At 41.6% G+C, this 19,571-nt stretch overlaps 1 protein-coding gene across 2 annotated transcripts; it reads left to right on the plus strand.

Moving 5' to 3' along the window:
- The first annotated feature begins 259 nt into the window (after positions 1 to 259).
- Zfp622 (zinc finger protein 622) lies at positions 260 to 19,493 on the plus strand. 2 transcript variants are annotated; one of them, NM_001009652.1, is made up of 6 exons: positions 5,653 to 6,370; positions 8,021 to 8,269; positions 8,382 to 8,544; positions 13,607 to 13,719; positions 18,201 to 18,344; positions 19,238 to 19,493. In NM_001009652.1, exons 1-6 carry the CDS (start codon positions 5,755 to 5,757, stop codon positions 19,363 to 19,365), a joined length of 1,413 nt encoding a protein of 470 aa, NP_001009652.1. In that variant the 5' UTR covers positions 5,653 to 5,754; the 3' UTR covers positions 19,366 to 19,493. The 2 variants fall into 2 exon arrangements, with proteins under 2 accessions (XP_063137597.1, NP_001009652.1); XM_063281527.1 differs by lacking the exons at positions 13,607 to 13,719; positions 19,238 to 19,493 and having other exon boundaries at positions 260 to 6,370.
- Positions 19,494 to 19,571: the final 78 nt, after the last annotated feature.

The following is a 19,571-nucleotide window of genomic DNA, read 5'->3' on the forward strand; positions in this document are numbered from 1 at the left end:
GGTTTCTTCACTGAAGAGAAAAAGATGAATTTTATGATCACTAATCAAAGATCATGAAAGCATCACTTTACATCACTGGACAAGCTTACAAGAAGATACACTAAAGAAGGCTGAATAGTGATAGAATGAACAAAAGAATTCTACACTACAATATACAATATACAAATTAAAAGAAGAGTCAGTAGGGAAAAGTCTCCAATGTGTGTGTGTGTGTGTGTGTGTGTGTGTGTGTGTGTGTGTGTGTGTGTGTGAGAGAGAGAGAGAGAGAGAGAGAGAGAGAGAGAGAGAGAGAGAGAGAGTGTGTGTGGTGCAGAGACGTGCACTGCAGTCACATTCAGGTCAGTATGACTTGGGCAAGAATCTGTGACTGATTGACACAGGACAGCAGGGAGACTGTGCTCGGACTTCTATATCAAAAATAGGATATTGAAGTGTGTGTGTCTCGGTAGGAGCGGTGTTTCTACTTTTAGGCAAGAGGAGCAAATAAGCCCTTAAGAGTGATGTAGTATAGAAGGGGGCTGTATATTCACTGCTGTGAGAATTTATACAAACTGCAGGACTTTCTCAATATGAAAACAACTGGATACATGTAAGATACATGTGGAATGTAGTCACTGTTTTATTTTTCCATTAATTAATTTATTTACACCCCACCACTGCCCCACCCCTCCTCCCTCACCCCCTCCACAGTCCCACTCTCCATCTTTCCCTTCTCCTGTGAGAGGGTGGAGCTCCAACCCCCCACAGCATGAACTATTTTAATTATAGAGGAGTTACAGAAAATTTCCCCATTTCCTGAGGAAAAGCATACAATGGGAACAGCACACACTGTCATGTATTTTGGTAAGAACCAATCCATCCGTGCTCAAGAACCTGAAGTCTGAGGTGGAAGGTTAACCCAGGTTTGCATATTGTCCTAGAACACTGTTGCTTTTTATTACACTGAAAATCTTCAAACAGGATGAAATCTCTTCCTATCTTCATAGAATATGAGGGAAACAAACTTATCACAGCAAATATCTTCATATCTAGGTGTATGTACAGAGTTGTTGGTGGAGGGGTCTTGCTATGTTACCCATGCTGGCCTTGAACTCATCTCAACCTTCCTAATAGCCTCTGGAGTGCTGTAACTAAGGCACTTAATTGAACATGTATACTTATTTTAAAAAGCACACTTTTCTCCCTTTGGAAAACTGGTAAATGTCAACATGCTACTGATAAAAAGCTACAAGTAATTTTAATATTTTTGTTTGTACGTATAGAGTTATGTGTCCACCTTTATTGGTTGCAGGATAATATCATGTGGCTCTTGGTAAACTGTTTTCACAGACCATGGAAGCCCCAGGGCTGTGACAGTGCACTCTGTTCCTCCATTTGCACTGCAGCGTTCCGGTTAGAATGTGTTGGAGAAAGCTGTCCACAGAGCAGCTGTGAAAACTTAGAGGCCACCCTCAAGATCGGGGCTGTTGACATTCTCGTACAGAGGAGGGGATGGGAGGGTCATCAGACTCTCATCTGACATCTTAGGCATCTTCTCCTGAGCTTTCCAACGAGCTCTACATAACCCTGCATTAACTATATGGTAGGTACCTCATGAGGTGCTAGCCCATACAGAATGTGGAAGGTTAGCAGACGGGGGGACCCCATCTATGCAGCCTGCAGAAGTCCTCATCCAGGAAGAGCTGACACTTTGGTGCTGGGGCTGCTCTGTGTTCACCATAAGTAACTCCTCACCCATGCTCTATAAGGAAACACATCTCCTTGGTTTGTCCAGCTAGACTTGAGCAGAACTGAACTTTGACCTGTTATCAGTTCCTACCTGGGGTGATTAGACATTTGTATTTCCCCAGGAGCACATCAGTACCTCTGGTTTTGGTGTTGATATTATGGTCCTAAGACATAATGTCCAAGTAATATGATCATCCTGAAGCAACAGCCGCTTAGCCATCCCCCCCAGGCACATTTTGAGAGAATGAATTAAAAAAAAAATACTTGAAGCATATTAGAAGGGAATCAACCTGGCATAAAATCAAGACGCTGATTTTTTTTCCTGCCTACATTGTATCTAAGCCATTTAAAAAAATATAGGTAATTTATAAGTACCTGTTTACAAATTTCTTAATGGGTTTAGAGCTATAAAGGCCTTAGAGTTCAGTAAATGCCTGTGAAGTTAATGGATGGGAAGTATTGTAAAAGTGCACGTTACTTCACTTGTCTTCGGGGACCACATGCAAGGTTCCACACTAGTTATTTTTAATGGTTCTAATGCTGCTGGTGTGGAACTGTTTCCCCCTAGACAAATAAAGACCGCAGTAACACCCACTTCACAGGGTGCTGTGATCAGTGTTTCTGAAGGGCAGGATTGGCAAACTACGCTAGGGGAAAGCCAGGCTGCTACCCACCTACACGTGGAATGTCCACTAAAAGTAATTAAAACTCTGAGACTGGGCCTCATTCCCTAGGACAGGCAGGCCTTGAACTTATGGCAATCTGCCTGCCTCTGTCACCTGAGTGCTGAGATCTTAGGGATGAGCCATCACTCTACCTGTATTTTATAAATTATAGAACCTGTAAATAAACTTTTATTAGAATATACCTGAGCTTATTTGCTTACAGATTGTGATTGGTTGCTTTTATTTTATTGCAGCAAACCCAAAGGGCCTGAATAAAGGCAGGATAGGACTACAAAGCCTGTCTGTCACACTACCTGTCCCTGTATGGTAACCTTTGATCTAAGTAATAGGAAACACTAAGTAACAGTATTCTGTTAAATCTTCAAGACCCTGCATTTAACAGATGACTTAGTCTATTTTTGTTGCTATAACAGAACTCCTGAGGCTGGTAAGTTTACAAATAAATATACTCAGTTCTCAGTTCTAGAGGTCCAAGAGCATACAGAACTGGCATTGCGTTGGCACTGATGGATGCACTGCTGGTCCACATGTGGAAGAAAAGCAGATGTGAATGTAGATGTATGTAGAAGCTAGGTATCACATGGTCATGGTGTAGGCTGACCGAGGTTCAAAGGGCAGCTCTTGTAGTGACCAATCTAGTACCAGTTTCTAGACAAAAACCTGAATCCACTCATTAAGTTCCTATGACTTAATTACCTCTTAAGTGTTCCACTGCCTTCTGACTCTGTTACACCGGGAAACAAGAGGGAACAAGATTCTGGCACATGAATTTTTAAGGGACAAACCACATTTAAATAATAGTAAGCACAATTAGCATCCTGATAAGAAGTGGTAAATAAACTAAGATGCTAGCACAGGGAAAACCAGACTGCCTACAAGGCCTATTCTTGAGGTCACTACAGAATCAATGAAGGGAGCAATGTTGCTTGAAGAAGAAAAGTAAAGAGTATGGAGAAGCCAATGATGCTGAAATACGATTGTGAAAATAAACAAGAACAAGCAGAGAGGAAATCAAGGATATCGATAAATGCAAAATCAACAGGAAAACTCTAGAAATGCTTTTCTTTATATGGCTATCTTCTGCTTCTCAGGGAAGCCTGAAAATACATGTATTTTGCTCACTTCAGTTGATGATAAATACTAGACATATCTCTCAGGATGAGATCTGTCTAGAAAGCTGTTATTGCAAAAATTCTGTATTATATTGAAATAAAAGCTTTCTGCAACAAAGGAAAAAATCATTAGATTTAACCTTTACAGTACAAAATTTTAAGAAACACTGAATAGAGTCCGTCCTGGTGTTCTAGTGTTGGGTATGCAGCAATGAAAGGGAAGCCTGTTTTTATGGAATTTGTCGTCAAGATGACAAATATAAAGCCTGCTTGGCCCTACTCCTCTGTTCCTCATGCACCTCTGAACAGTCTTTTCACATTAGATGAGCTGGCCTGCATCTGGGAATACTGCAAAGAACTGAGTCAACACTGGACCTGAAGAGGAAAAAGGGAAGCTAAATGCTACCCTCTGAAGACAAATATTACTATGGAGCAATTCATTTGACAAGGAAACAAAATCTCTTGCTATTACCCAAGTGAGTCTTTTCTGATGAGACCCCTCCAGCCATGGCAAAATACTCAACCCTTCAGGTTACTTCAGCCTTGGCCACAAGTTCACCATGAACTCATGTGAGAGCGTACATAAGAACTGCCTAACTCGGGCACAGTTGGTGCTTGTCTTACAGAAACTGAATGTTTTGATGCTAAATATTAGAGTGATCCAATACACTGTAATAGATAACAGTGATAAAAAGCAATACCTAGTAAGGACTTAAGAAACGGGGTATTGCCGCACATATGTAGTAGAGGACTGCACTGTTTGGCCTCAGTGGGGAGAGGATGTACCTAATCCTCTAGAATCTTGATACCCCAGGAAGGGGCCGTGGGGGGGCACCCTCTCAGAGGCGAAGGGGAGGGGTATAGGGAGAAGAACTCTGAGATGGGGGACAGGGAGGGGTAACATTTGGATGTAAATAATAATAATAATAATAATAATAATAATAATAATAATAATAAATGGGGTGCTGGCACTATTTTTGACAAGACTCTAGAAAAGCCCCCATAAATGCATTTGGGCAAAGGCTTACAAAGCAAGCTGGCAGTAAGATGTTCAGGCAGAATAGCGTAGCAAAGGATTTCTAACACAGTACCAAAAATGTACTTGCTTACTCTATTAGAACGATTGACATCATGTTTGAAGCAGGGTGAGTTAAGGGCAGGGACAGAACAGAGGATGCGGTGGGGATGGACAGTACGTGGTTTAAATCTTATTTAGAATCAAAGAAAAGCCACTTGACCTTGAATAAAAGGGAACATGATCTAAACCGAGTAAGAACAATAAACTTTATTGGAAGCTCCGGCACTGTTCATTCTCCTTCAGCCAGGCAGTGCGGATATATCCACGAAGCTTTTTAGATTCACATTTTTCTAAGAAACACTGCTCCGTATATGGGAAGTTATATAGGCAAATCAGGCGAATGAAATAGGGGCATTTATGAACTGATTCGAATTGCTGCTGATATACACACGGGGACTCGAAAACTTCGTACCAACGATGGAGTGTAAAACTTACCACAGATTCTTTTAAACTTTTAGATGCTGAAACAGCATTTTGATCATTAAAAGCAACTTCACATAGTTTGACTTTTTATGTGGCTACTTGGATTTAAAATCTCCCATGTGGCTCGGATTATATTTTGTGCGACAGTGGCTAGGTCGTGCTTTTGGTGCCCTTCGATGCAAAGGCCTGGGCTTGGGTCTGGATTCCAGTTTCCGGCCACTAGGACAGCCGGCCAAGAGTCCGCAAGTCCCACGCGGTCGCCAGGTTGGATATCTCTTTCCAGAGGCGCGGGAGACAGTCTTAGGGGATCCACCTCTCAAGAGACGTCCCAGCACTGTCCCAGGCACCCACGCCCTTCTTTCTCTCACATACCCATCCCTTTGATCTCGTCACAGCACGTGACACAACCGCTAGACACAGTCTTGACCCGGCATCATCTTCCAGGAACACCCACCTCTGATTGACAGGGCGGCCCCAGCAACACCCGGAGAGAAATGAAGTTCTACCGTTTTCCGGGGCGTGGCCAAGGACGCAGGCGGGACTTCCTAGCCAGCTGTCAATAGTTTCCTGCGTGTACCGGAAGTTCTCTCAGGGAAACCCCGGAAGCCAGAGTAGTGTGGCTCTTCGTACCTACAGGCGAAGGAGTGTTTTGGGAGCTTGTGAGACTAGAAGACTGATCAAGACTAGAAGGTTCTCGGCTAGGTCGTCTCTTCCTTCCGGCCCGACAATGGCGACGTACACCTGCATCACCTGCCGGGTGGCGTTCCGCGATGCGGAGATGCAGCGGGCTCACTACAAGACCGACTGGCACCGCTACAACCTGCGGCGCAAGGTGGCTAATATGGCCCCGGTGACCGCCGAAGGCTTCCAGGAGCGGGTGCGAGCGCAGCGGGCGGTGGCGGAGGAGGAGAGCAAGGGCACGGCCACCTACTGCACCGTGTGCAGCAAGAAGTTCGCCACGTTCAACGCCTACGAGAACCACCTTAAGTCCCGGCGGCACGTGGAGCTGGAGAAGAAGGCGGTGCAGGCCGTGAGCCGCCAAGTGGAGATGATGAACGAGAAGAACTTGGAGAAGGGACTGGGCGTGGACAGTGTGAACAAGGATGCCATGAACGCCGCCATCCAGCAGGCCATCAAGGCCCAGCCTTCCACGTCTCCCAAGAAAGCGCCCTTCATGCCCACGGACGAATCCAGGAGGGTGGCGGGCGCGGTCCGACGGGGCACCCCGGAGCGAGACCCGACGGAGAAGCCGCCCCGGCTCCAGTGGTTCGAACAGCAGGCGAAGAAGCTGGCGAAGCAGCAGTGGGAGGAGAGTGAGGAGGAGGGAGAGGAAGACGACGAAGGTAATAATAGCTCTGTCGGGGTTGGGGTGAGGCTTCGGTTCCAGGAGACATTCCGATTGAGATGAAGTTCTGGGTCGGTTTTCAGGGATGTCGCCCTCCTAGGGGTTGAACTCAACGCCTGCGCATGTCAGGGAAGCATCCCTCTGAGGCCCAGCCCGAGCCTTCTTCATTGTTTACATTTGTGACTGGGTGTCCCTTTCCCAGGCTGGCCTTGACTTTCTTATCCTTTTATGGCAGCTCCCTTCCTGGGAGTTAGGTTTCAGGCTCGGGGCATCCTGCCTGGATTTAAAGTTGTTACCCGATTTATGTCTTTTAACTAGTTCTGCAGATGAATTGTAGGCCTCCATTTTTATGCTTGCTCCCGGTCCCACCAAACTTCGTGTGGACCCGAAAGGGAACAGTATTTGGTGATTGTTCAAGCATCTTATTATTGACAAGAAGAGATTTGATCTTTTTTTTATTTATACGAAGTTTTCGTAATATGTTTTGAAGGAAATAGCATGTGTTCGTTCGGTAAAATGATGGGTTTCAATAGGACATTTTAGAGTGAGAGCAAAGGTAGTTTAAATGCTGCACTGGTCTGCATCTCCACAGGACATTTTGTTTGTCTGGTTCTCTGGTGGATCCAGGACCTAAGGCACTGATTGAAAACAGAATAAATGAATAGAGGTGAAACATGCTTCTATTAGTCTGGATCAGGAAGGGTTACACTGGTGCACAGAAAGGCATGCTGTTGGCACACTGCTGTAGAATTTGTGGTTAGAGTGGCTTATGAGTTTACGTTTCACTTAGTTGATTAAAACTGAGTGAGGGTTTCACGTTCAGCCTGCAAGCCTGACATGGGGCTCTTTACTTTATGGGCTGTTTATTCACCCTCACAGCACTGTTAACACTGACAGTGTTTGTGTCATGTCTTATGTCTTGGTCAGTTTCTGCTTCTATATTCAAATATCTTAAGCTGGGTAATTTATAAATGATTTGTCTGTATTTTGCCACAGTCATGGAGGCTGGAAAGTAAGAAATCTAGCTGCTGGCACCTTGACTGTCTAGTGAGGGCCTGTTCTATGAAGGGATTTTTTTTAAGGCTTCGCTTACATGATGGAAAAGGCAGAGAGATGGAGGCTGTGTACTCAGGGAGGACGAGCAGAAGACAAAAGAGGAGACCAGCTCATTTAAGTCCTTTTCTTAGGATATTGACTCATTCATGAGGCTCCTAGAGGCCCTGTTTGTTACATTGGTGATGAAGTTGAACGTGGAAGGACACATACATTCAAACTAAAGCATTCATCCAACAACCTTGCACACACCACAATGTGTACTAAAGTAGTCCTGTGATGTGTAAATTAGACAGTTAACATAACCAGATAGGATTTATTTAACTCAATGTCCAGTACTGGGCTAGGTGCATCAATACACAGGAAGGAAGTCAGCGACTATTTCACAGAGCTCACACTGTGCTGGAAAAGAAAGATTAAAGAGGTTTTTAATCATTTAACTTGTCTGAGGGTAATTAAATAGGTCTTGAAAGAGAGCTTGGCTTCAGGGGAACAGGCAGGACTTGTGATACATCATGAGGCATTTGGTATCTGATTGTGCTTACTTCATCACACTTTTAAAAGTAAACTTGTTTTTCAAAACTTTGGCTTAAAGATTGGGAAGATATTGATTCCGATGATGGATTGGAATGTGAGAACCCTGGAGTGGAGGAAGAGGATGCAGAAGATGCAGAGGCTGAGGAGAGCCCACCCCTAGGTGCCATCCCAATAACAGACTGCTTATTTTGTTCCCATCATTCAAGCTCCCTTGTGAAGAATGTGGCTCATATGACTAAAGTCCACAGCTTTTTTATTCCTGATATAGAGTATCTTTCAGATTTGAAAGGATTAATTAAATATTTGGGTAAGTACAAGTGTTTTGCTTTTGATGAAATATTTTTCAATTTGTGAGAGTAAGTAGTGAGATTTAACCTGACTACTAACACGATTGATTTGATATTTTTCCACATGACCAGGAGAGAAAGTTGGTGTTGGCAAAATCTGCTTGTGGTGCAATGAGAAAGGGAAGTCCTTCTATTCCACAGAAGCTGTGCAGGCACACATGAATGACAAAAGCCACTGTAAGCTCTTTACAGATGGTGATGCTGCGCTGGAGTTTGCAGACTTCTATGATTTTAGGTAAGATGAGTGTGTGAGGCGATTCAAGGTCATGTTTATACTGCAGTAGATAATATACGGATCTAGCCACCTCTTCTGGAAGTGAGTTGGGCTCACTATGCAGTGAGTTGAGATAGTAGCTCAGCTTTGCCCTGTATATTCTTCACCTGTACTACAGGTCCCTAAGCTACAGGCTCACTTGAACACATCTAGAAAAGTGAAGCTCTCTAGCCCAAAGTGAGTGTGAATAACTTGCTTTTGTTCTTTGTGATTAAATAGTTAGAACTTTAATTTTGCTAGTTACTTTATGAATAGAAATACAAAAATTGGGTTTCCCATTCTGGGTTCCCTGAGAAACTGAATCACAGACCATCTGGTAAAGACACTGAACTGCTTGGTAGTCTGTGCCAGATCTTGGCATTTGGTAGTGAGAGATCATCTCATAGATGGTACAGCTCTAACTGGAGTCTTGAGCAGTTCATACACATGCAACAAGTAGGTTAGGTGTTCATGAAGAAGTAGCTTCTTTTGTCAGAATGTATGTGAAATAGCATAGTGTATGTACAGGTGTATGTAAGTACCATGCCAAGTGGTGCAGCCACAGCCCAAGTGATACAGGTGGTCAGAAAATTTTCACCCTTTTCACCTTGCTTTTGCCTTTTTTTTTTTTTTTTAAATTAACTTGAGCATTTCTTATTTACATTTTGAATGTTATTCCCTTTCCCGGTTTCTGAGCAAACATCCCCCTAATTCCTCCCCCTCCCCTTCTTTATGGGTGTTCCCCTCCCTACCCTCCCCCCATTGCCGCCCCCCCCCCCCAACAGTCACGTTCACTGGGGGTTCAGTCTTAGCAGGACCAAGGGCTTCCCCTTCCACTGGTGATCTTACTAGGATATTCATTGCTACCTATGAGGTCAGAGTCCAGGGTCAGTCCTTGTATAGTCTTTAGGTAGTGGCTTAGTCCCTGGAAGCTCTGGTTGCTTGGCATTGTTGTTCATAAGGGGTCTCGAGCCCCTTCAAGCTCTTCCAGTTCTTTCTCTGATTCCTTCAACGGGTGTCCTATTCTCAGTTCAGTGGTTTGCTGCTGGCATTCGCCTCTGTGTTTGCTGTATTCTGGCTGTGTCTCTCGGGAGAGATTGCTTTTGCCTTCTTTTCCTGATTTTGTAGTTTGCAATTGAGGGAGGCAGTTGAATTTCATAATTAGGTGGTATAATATAGAAGACAGATTTGAGTTTCTGCTGGAGATAAAACACATCCTCCCTAAGCAGTAAGATAATATTTGTCCCTTTCTAGTTTCCTGCGGACAGCAGTGTATTTGAGTGAATGTACTTTAGACTGAATGTCTAATTGAGAGTAGGCTAAGCAAATAGCAGAGGTAAGTCAAGAGACCATAACCTTAGTTATAGCTGGCTTGCAATATTGAAGTATAGACATTCTGATTTCTTTATCTACATCTGCTTCTTGTCTATTTAAGTTCTTACTCTGTCTTGTAAATTTCAGTAGCCCCTATAGGCTATGACTACCAATTTATATCTCTAAAGCAACCATTTCCACTTCAAACTTAGAAGTGCTCTTTAACACTTGTATTGCATTCTGCTATACAACCTAACCTACTTCATCTTAGAAAAATGGTAATTCTGTCCTTCCCAGTACTGTAAGCCAATGATTTTGAAACCATCCTTGGTATTTTATATTATGCTTGCATTAATTCTTAAGTCTGTTTATCTACTTTGACATTAACTTTACTATGTGACTACTTTTCCCTTCCTCCAGTGCCCAGGTCTAGGTCACCATCCACTGTCATTGAATCTTGTTCCCTGCTTGATTTTACTTTTCATCCTCACTCTCTCTGTTACAGTCTCAAAGCTAGCTTGAGGGATCCTTTTATAACATTAAGTCATGTTAATGCTGCTCAAAATATTTCAAGGGCCTCCCTTCTTAAAGTAAAAGCCAAAGTGTGATAGCCTACGGTGTCCTTGGTGTTCTGACTCTAGCCATGATTCTGCTTTTCAGATTCCTGGGTATTTTTCTAACAGATATCAAGTATGTGAATCTGAGCTGTTTTAGCTTTAGCTCAGTGTCCAAAGACTTGGGTCTTCATTTCCTGAATCACTCAAATCTCACCTTGCCATTGTGACCTTCATGACTGTCTTTCAGAAAACAGCAAGCAGTGCCTGCCCAATTATTTTTACCCTTATTATCCTCAGAGCCCTTTCTGCCATTCCCTGCCACATATATTGTCGCTTATGGTTTGTCGTCTTTTTTTGTTTTATCTTTATTAACTTGGGTATTTATTTCTTATTTACATTTGGATTGTTATTCCCCTTCCCGGTTTCTGGGCCAACATCCCCCTTACCCCTCCCCCTCCCCTTCTATAAGGGCTTCCCCTCCCCATCCTCCCCCCCTCCCCGTTACCACCCTCCCCCCTACAATCACTGGGGGTTCAGTCTTGGCAGGACCAAGGATGGTTTGTCTTCTTGATGGCATATCGCCCCTTGTATTGTACTGTTACTGCTTACTGAGTGTGCTGCTCAGGCTGTTGCTATCAATTGCAATTGATTACTGATATAAATGGATAGTCTCCTGGCCAGGGACGGCTCAGTAGGAAAGTACTTGTCTATAAGGTCCCAACTTTATTTCCTAATACTACCACCAGTAAAACCTCAAAAAAGAATAGTATTTTCCTTTGTCCAAGTGTGCTTTTTGTGAACTTAATGTATTCTTTTGGCTCTAAAAATAATGAATGGTGTGAACATATATAAAAATGAACATTAAATGATTTATTTGCTTTACAAAGCAAAAGTTAATAATGTTTAATAGGAAACCTTGGAAAATAGAATATTTACAAGGCCAGCATTAATTAAGTGCTTACTACCTGCCAGGCACTGTTCTCATTAAGTACTTTGTGTGGATTTACTGGTCTAAAGAAATGAACAAATTATAGTTCTACCCTTCCCAGATAACTCTTGTTTTGGACTTGAAATTTTCCTTGAGTGTATTTCCACGAATTAGCATTATATGCCTACATAGGTAGGTTTTGTGTATACTTAAACACACAAATTGAATGAAGGTTGGATTCCATATTTTTTAACTTAATATAAATAGGATAGCAGAGAAGGGGCTGGCACCTTTTGTTCAGCTATATTTTGGGAAAGTCATCCATTCTGATTTTGGTTTGTTTTTTAAAATTTCCTTCAGGTTTGTTGTTATGTATGTGCGGGTTTTACCTGAATGTTTGTATGTGTCTATGTGCCCAGTGCTTGCAGAGGTCAGTAGAGGGGCTCAGAACCTCAGGAACTGGAGTTACAGATAGTTATGAGCCATCATGTGAGTGCTGGGAACTGAACCTGGGTCCTCTGCAAGGACCTCTTGACCTCTGAGCCATCTCACCAGGCCCATTCTGTTTCATAGTGTTACAGACTTTTCTTCTACGATTACTAGATTGAATGTTCTCTAGTTCTTATCTACTGTAGTGGTTTATATTTGAGTGGCTTCCGGTTTTTTTCTGGTTTTGAGCTGATAGAAATAATGCTGTTCTACTCTCCTGCTAATATCTGTAAATGTGCATATTTTACCCATTTTGTGTATATCTAGTAGCTGGCTCATAGGAGATGGACAGACACAGATGTGTGCGAGTGCACACATTTCCTCCTCCCATTAATTTTCTATAGTGTCACTCTTAGTGGGGCAAGGTTTTCTTTTTAGCCATATGGCTGAATGGATAGTGGTTTTACTTTGTATTTTATTATGAGCAATGTAATTGTGGACGCTTTTACATAGTAATCAGCTGCTTGCAGGTGTTTTTGTTTCTTATTTAGTCTTTTATCTATTTCCTATTGGTTTAGCTATTAATATTTCAATGTTTATTTGTCCAACTACTTTTTAATTGAAATTTATTATTGTTTGTGTGTATGTACGAGCTGCATGTGTTATATGTGTACACATGTACACATGCCATGTTTAACACCAAAGTTGGTGTTAGATGTTTTCCTTGGTCACGTTCCACCTTATTTTTTGAAACAAGGTTTCACTGGGACTTGGAGCTCACCAATTCAGCTAAACTGGCTGGCCGGCAAGCTCCTTAGGTATGCCTGTCTTCACTCCCTTAGTGTGGTGGTTATAGGCAGGCACTGCTGTGCTTTGTTTTTATGTAGGTGCTGGAAGTTGAACTTAGTCTGGTTGCATGGCAGGTACTTTGCCCACTGAGCATCTCCCCATCACTGTCTAAAGTTACTTCTCTGTATGGCCATTTAAATATGAAATTTCGGATATATTTAGAAATAATTTCTTTTAGAACTATACTGTCCAGTGTGGTAATTACTAGGCATATCCTATGCCTGCTTAAATAAAAGATACACATTAAAATTTCAGTGCTTTAGTCACACTGTCTGCATTTTTAAAAATTCAGTACTTGAAAGTCTTTATATCTAAAGCTAACGTGAGGTACATAGAAATATGTTTTTCTATCATCACAGAATTCTGTTGGGCTGCAGTCTTCTGGAATTTGTTTATAGTAGTTGGGCTATAACTGCATGTCCAGCTCTGTATTCATATTTTCTGCATTTGGTAGTCTTTGTAGAGAGAGGGAAAACGTCCTCTTAGGGGTTATTTGGTCACATTTGTTGCAGAAAAATTCTGACAGTCGTTTTTATCCTTCAGTTCTTTAGTGGGCATTCCCTGGAAGCGGTTGGTAGCTTTGCTCATTTGTCAATGCTGGTCTCCCATTTGGTTAAGTCTGTGTAGGAGTTGTCATGGTTTGAGTATGCTTGGCCCAGGGAGTGGCAGTATTTAGAGGTGTGTGGTCCTGTTGGAGTAGGTGTGTCACTGTAGGTGTGGGTTTTAAGACTCTAGTCCTAACTGCCTGGAAGTCAGTCTTCCACTTGCAGCCTTCAAATGAAGATGTAGAACTCTCAGCTCCTCCTCTACATCCCTCCCTACGTTCTCACCTTGAGGATACTGGACTGAACCTCTGAACCTTTAAGCCAGCCCCAATGAAATGTTGACCTTATGAGTTGCCTTGGTCTTGGTGTCTGTTCACAGCAGTAAACCTAACCAAGACAGTGGTGTTATCTCACTGTTACAGGAGTAGCTACCCAGATTACAAGGAGGGGCAGGATCCTGCTGAGATTGAAGACTTGTCCTCAGAAAAGATCTTGGAATGTGATGATGAAACCATGGAGCTGATACTCCCCTCTGGTACGTGTAGTTGTCAAAGTAGCTTTGTGCCAGTGTGTTGTAGAAGAAGCGTGTCTTCATCCATTACCTGTTTGTACTGAGGAAACGAACACGAGCCTTAGTATGTGTGTTTTTTCAAGTGTGTGCAAGTTTTAAAAGGAGTTACTGAGCTCTAGGTTGGCTGTTTCATTAAAATTGGGTCATTGTTTTTCCTTGTTTCTTTTCAGATTTAGAATATTTTGACTAGGTATTAATTTTTTTTAATGCAGACTGATAGACCTCTCATCCTCTATCCCTCCCTCTCCTTTCTGTGTATATGTATGTCTTTTTCTTTGTGTCTTACATTTTCTGTGTGTATGTGTGTGTGTATGTATATTATATATATGTATATGTGTATGTAATATGTTTGTGTATGTATGTGTGGGCACACGTGTGCGTGTCTCTGTGTAGAGGTCACAGGTTGGGCACTTTTCAAAAGTGCCAACAGGGAGAATTTTAGTGTTCCCAACATAAAGAATAACCTTGTATAAAAGTGCAGCATGTGGATCCATAGTTTTTAAGTAAATGACCTCTGAAATCTCCAGGTACACCCATTTTTTGTGCCAACACTAGCATGGATGTTAGTGTAAAGCCAATTTGGGAAGAATCATTACACCTAAGAGTTTGCTGTAAACTGGTTTCAAAAGCATCAGTTATGGTACTTTAAGTGTAGTTACTCAAGATTGTTCCATAATCAAATCAGCAGCTAGATGGTTTCAGAAACAACGAAAAATAGCCAGTAGAGGGCGCCCAGAGCATTTCTTTGGAAGACTGTGTCTTGGGTCCGTTCCTTTGCACTTCCTTCATTATTCTTCAGTTCATATGGAGGAAAGGGGTGTAAAATATACGTTGATTTATCTGCCAGCTGGCCAGATGGAACTGCTATTGTATCCATTGGAAATGCATAGTTAATCTTAGAAAATTAGATTTGGAGCTACTCTAGTATTTGATATCAGTTGCGTTGGGAGTTCAGCAGGAATGGACAGTTTCAACAGTTACATGATGGAAGGTAGATGGACAGGAATGTCCTAAGTCAGGCATAATTTGTTACTGGGCAGTCACCGTGTTCTAAGGCTAATCTGTTCTTCCCAAGGGCCTACAGGTTGAGCTGTTCTTGTGCTGTATGTGGTGTTAATGCCAAGTTCTCACTGTTAACTGACAGCAAGAATAGCTCACTTCTCTCCTACCAGCTCTCAGAAGCTGTAAGATGTTCTTCCAAATGTTGCTTACAAATATACATATTGACTTACTATATACTAATTACTAATTCATTTAGATATAACCATCCTTGAAAATCTGGACCATCCTGGCCTAACATTATAATATGGAAATCCCAGTAAATAATCTTGAGTTTTACTGAGAGGACCTTCATTTAGATATGTGTCTTTTTTCCATTCGATTCATCTCACATGGATGTTCAGAGATCATGTTTCCCTGAGTTGAGGCACAGGTACAAACCAAGGCCTTGCCATAAAAATGCCTAACACATCAAATAGCTGGTTTAGAGAGATACCCTTTATCTATTCATACTCTTGTACAAAGACCAGGAGATTAAATTTGAAGTTTCTTTTTGTCATGACCTGAGTCTGATCACAAAATATCACATCTGTGGCAAGGAAGTGTTTTCTAAGCATACAGGGGACACATAAATAACTTGACACTTTTTTCCATGCCAGTTACACAAATGTTAAAAGCAAATATAGCCTTCTACAGGTTATGTGGTAAACTATTCATGTTTGCTTATTTGTCAGTGGTTTTATTTACATAAGTTAAAAACTACTCTAGGAACCATACGCAGGATTTTACCCATACATATTTATTTATTTTTAGTGGAAATGACCATTTCATGCCTTGTGTATATGTTAAATGTTTACGTGTTCCTATTTGGAAAGGTATTTTATTGCTTATGTCCTAATTATTCTTCTTTTTAAAAACATAGCCAGGGCTGGGGATTTAGCTCAGTGGTAGAGCGCTTGCCTAGCAAGCACAAGGCCCTGGGTTCGGTCCCCAGCTCCAAAAAAAAAAAAAAAAAAAAAAAAAAAGCCTGTTTTTATTAGTAAACCTACAGGTGATGTTGATGCCTCTGGACTTACTTTTTGAAAATAATTTCTTTTTTTCTTTTTTTTTTATAGTTTAATGTATTTTAATAACAAACTTACAGCAATAATACAGAAGACAGATAACATTAAAAACATGTACTTCATGTAGGACAACTCCGTTAGAAAAGTATAGTGAACGGATGGAATCTACCATATGATAAAATGCTACAAACACCATTTAGTTGCTGTCAATAAGAAATTTACTTACTTTAAAAAAAACCTAATTGCTGGCATTGTCCAGAAAATTTTAACAGGTTTATTTATAATTTTTATAAAGTTGAACTGTTGAAATGTGTTCACTGGAACATTTTGCTCGCATTAATGCTTTACTGCTTGCATTTATATTAAAACTTCATACACAAATGAACATGGAGAAGCTGCCAATACTTGATTCTGTCTCCTGTTTCCATTCGCAATCATAAACCTTTGACCCCATGGAAAAATTATCTAACTTTCAGAACTACTAATAACAGGAAGAAGAGGAAAAAAATTTTTTTGAGAATGAAATGTTTCCTCTCATAGTGGACTCTTAAGCACGTTCTCCGTGTATGCTGTATGCTAGCCGGATATTTTTTGGCATAACTGTTACATGTTTGGCATGGATAGCACAGGTTGGTATTTTCTAAAAAGCCAACCAGATAGGCCTCACTTGCTTTCTGCAAAGCACCAATAGCTGCACTCTGGAAGTGCAGATCTGTTCTGAAGTCCTGAGCATTTTCTTGCACCAGATACTGAAAGGTGAGCTTGCGAATCAGTTCCATGGACTTCAGATACTGTCTGATTTCATGGAGTACCACAGTACCAGGCCTGTAACGATGAGGTTTCTTCACCCTTCCAGTAGAGGGCGCACTCTTGCAGGCGGCTTTTATAGCCAGTTGTTTCCTGGGTGCTTTACCACCAGTGGATTTGTGGGCAGTCTGCTTTGTAGGAGCCATGGTTTGGGCGCCTCCTTACTTACCCCCCTTCTCCTTCGACTCGAGCTCTGGAAGCGAGCGGCAACGCTGGCGATAAGAGAGTGGCGGCGGCCTGGTGAAGGCTGCGAACACAATTCTTAAAAACCATTTCTATGGTGGAGCCTAGAGTTAGCTGTCCTGGAGCTTACTGTATTTATTAGTTTCCCTGCTCAGATGTCAAGCCATATGATTTTACTTCCCTATAAATGGCCAGAAAGCAGTAGTTTTGTATACCATTCTGTGTCTAGTAATTGTTCAGACCTGCGTTGTAGCTCAAAAGCCATTGAGTTTGGCTGGGTTCCATTAAAACTTACTGACTAGTGGAGTGGATTTTGGACTTCTAACAGATAGACCTCATCCTTAAATAGGAACTTCAAATTGCTCCTCTAATAACTTTACTTATAGGTATTATTAGTATAATTATAGAAGTTCCAGACTTTACATGGCCAATAGCATTTTCCCTTATTTTCCCTAATTTGAAATGTATGTTCTCTTTTCTTTGTTTTAAAATTGTATTTACTATTACTGTGAGTGGGTGGGGGGTGTTTGTGTACATGTATGGGAAGTCCAGAGGATAGCTCTGTGGGGTTGATTCTCTATCCACATTGGTGTAGTTTCTGGGGGTTGAACTCATATTGCTGGGTCAGCACAGCATGCACCTCTACCTGCTTACCCATCTCGCTGGCCCTCTTTCCGTTTTGCTTAATGTATTGCACTATTGATGGTAAGTCTGTGCAGTGGTATATACAACCATATTTGTAATGACATCAACATACAGTGGAAATTAAAATTAATTCATTTCTCAAAATTTGGTTAATTTATTGTTTTACTTGGTTATTGTAAATAGTCACAGGTCTAAATTTAGAGAATTTAGCTTAATCTTTTTCATGTAATCAGGTGGTTTTCTTCATTTAGGAAGGAGTGTATCAGCTTTATCAATGTGGCCAAATAATACTTAGATGTTGGTGATCAGCCCGTGTATTTTAATATGTTCAGTAGCATCTCTGTCCTTCAGCCACTAGATGCCAGTATCACTCCATCTGTAACAATAAAGACATCTATAGTCAGTGCCAGATTTCCCGTGGGTAAAATTCTCTCCTGTCGGAGGATGACTGGAGTAGAAAACTGAAGCAGAGAAAAGATGGTTTCATTTTTGTTCCGCTCCAATGACAGCTTGTAGACCTAATGTCAAGGCTTCCCTGGTTCATCTTCTTTCTCTTGGGGCCTTTTAGCCTTCATGTATTTTCTTAATACTGGTCTTTTTCTGTAGTATATAACCATTGTCCTGGTTATATCCGTTTTCCTTCTAGGGTTCCTAAGTCTTGGTGCATTGAGGATCTTTTGGGAAGCTTTTGGCTTATAGCCCTGACTTGAAAGAACAGTGTTTAAATATTGCTCTCTCAAAAAACAGGTGCCAGGGTGGGTCATCGCTCCTTGATGAGATACTACAAACAACGATTCGGCTTGCCAAGAGCTGTGACAGTTGCTAGAAATCAAAAGGCTGTGGGCAGGGTCCTCCAGCAGTACCGAGCCCTGGGGTGGACGGGCAGCACAGGTACATCCTGCTTATATGCATGAATTTTGTGGGCGCTTGAGTGACATGTTATCATTTGTGTTGTCCTTCTGACTCCTTCCCAGGGGAAGCTTGATCATAGTTTTGGGACTTCCATTATCTCAGGATACTTAGGGCAGTAAGTCTAAGACTCCATGACTTAAAAAAATTAATGTTCCTGGCCTAGTAAGTTAATTTGCACCATGAATGTTTCCAGAAGATAATATGGATAAAAAAATCTTAGAAATCATTACAAACTGAAGTTATCTGGAGATAACACAGAAATTAAATAGTATCTTAGTGGAGCTGTAGAACCTAACATGACATGTGTAGTCTCATATTATAAACTCTTATATCATGAGCATAATTAAATTTCAACTTGTTTGCTCATTTGTACAAGGGAAATGATTAACAGGACTCACCTTAGAGAGTTGACAGGCTTGTCTGCCATGATGCATGTGTGATATGTGCACTTACCACAGTGGCCCCCTTTGGCAATTTTTTCTCAATAGCAGAGGATTGAAATGAGTAAAGATGACGGCTGGAGTTAAGCTTTAAAACCACAATGTGCTTAACTCTCACAGTGTGCTCTACAAAGCTGTCTTCTCTGCTCTTCTGGGAAATAAAGTCCAAGTGGAGGTGGTGAAGATAACTTTCTTTCTGGTGCCCCAGAAAACCCTACTATCTAAAAACATTACAAACGTTACTGTTTACAGAGTTCTGATATGCACAGTTCTTACATGAATGCAGATTTCTGGAATCCCCACATTAGACTCCGTCTTTAAATATCAGAACCCACTTATTCTAAGCCAATTTTGGAAATTCTCAGCAAAGATTTGACTTACTCTGACACTAAGAGACCCTTGCCTCATTTCTTACCCTCCTTCCAACCACAGGAGCAGCTCTCATGCGTGAACGGGACATGCAGTATGTACAGAGGATGAAGTCGAAATGGATGCTGAAGACCGGGATGAAGAACAATGCCACCAAGCAGATGCACTTTAGGGCCCAAGTGAGATTCTGAGAGGCTGAGGCTGAGAGATGTATCTCTGGCTGCATTCCCTCCTTGTCTGAGGACCAGTGAAGCCAGATTGCCGAATGGTTCTTTTGCTGCTACTTCATTTGTTCTGATTTAATAAAGTCAAGATCATACTTGTCTTCCAATGTGGTTTTTGAACAATGTTTAAAGCTTTAAGTGGTAACACACTTGTTGGGCGTTACCTCCTGACA

Source organism: Rattus norvegicus, chromosome 2 (genome assembly GCF_036323735.1).
Source record: "Rattus norvegicus strain BN/NHsdMcwi chromosome 2, GRCr8, whole genome shotgun sequence".
Lineage (NCBI taxonomy): Eukaryota > Metazoa > Chordata > Mammalia > Rodentia > Muridae > Rattus > Rattus norvegicus.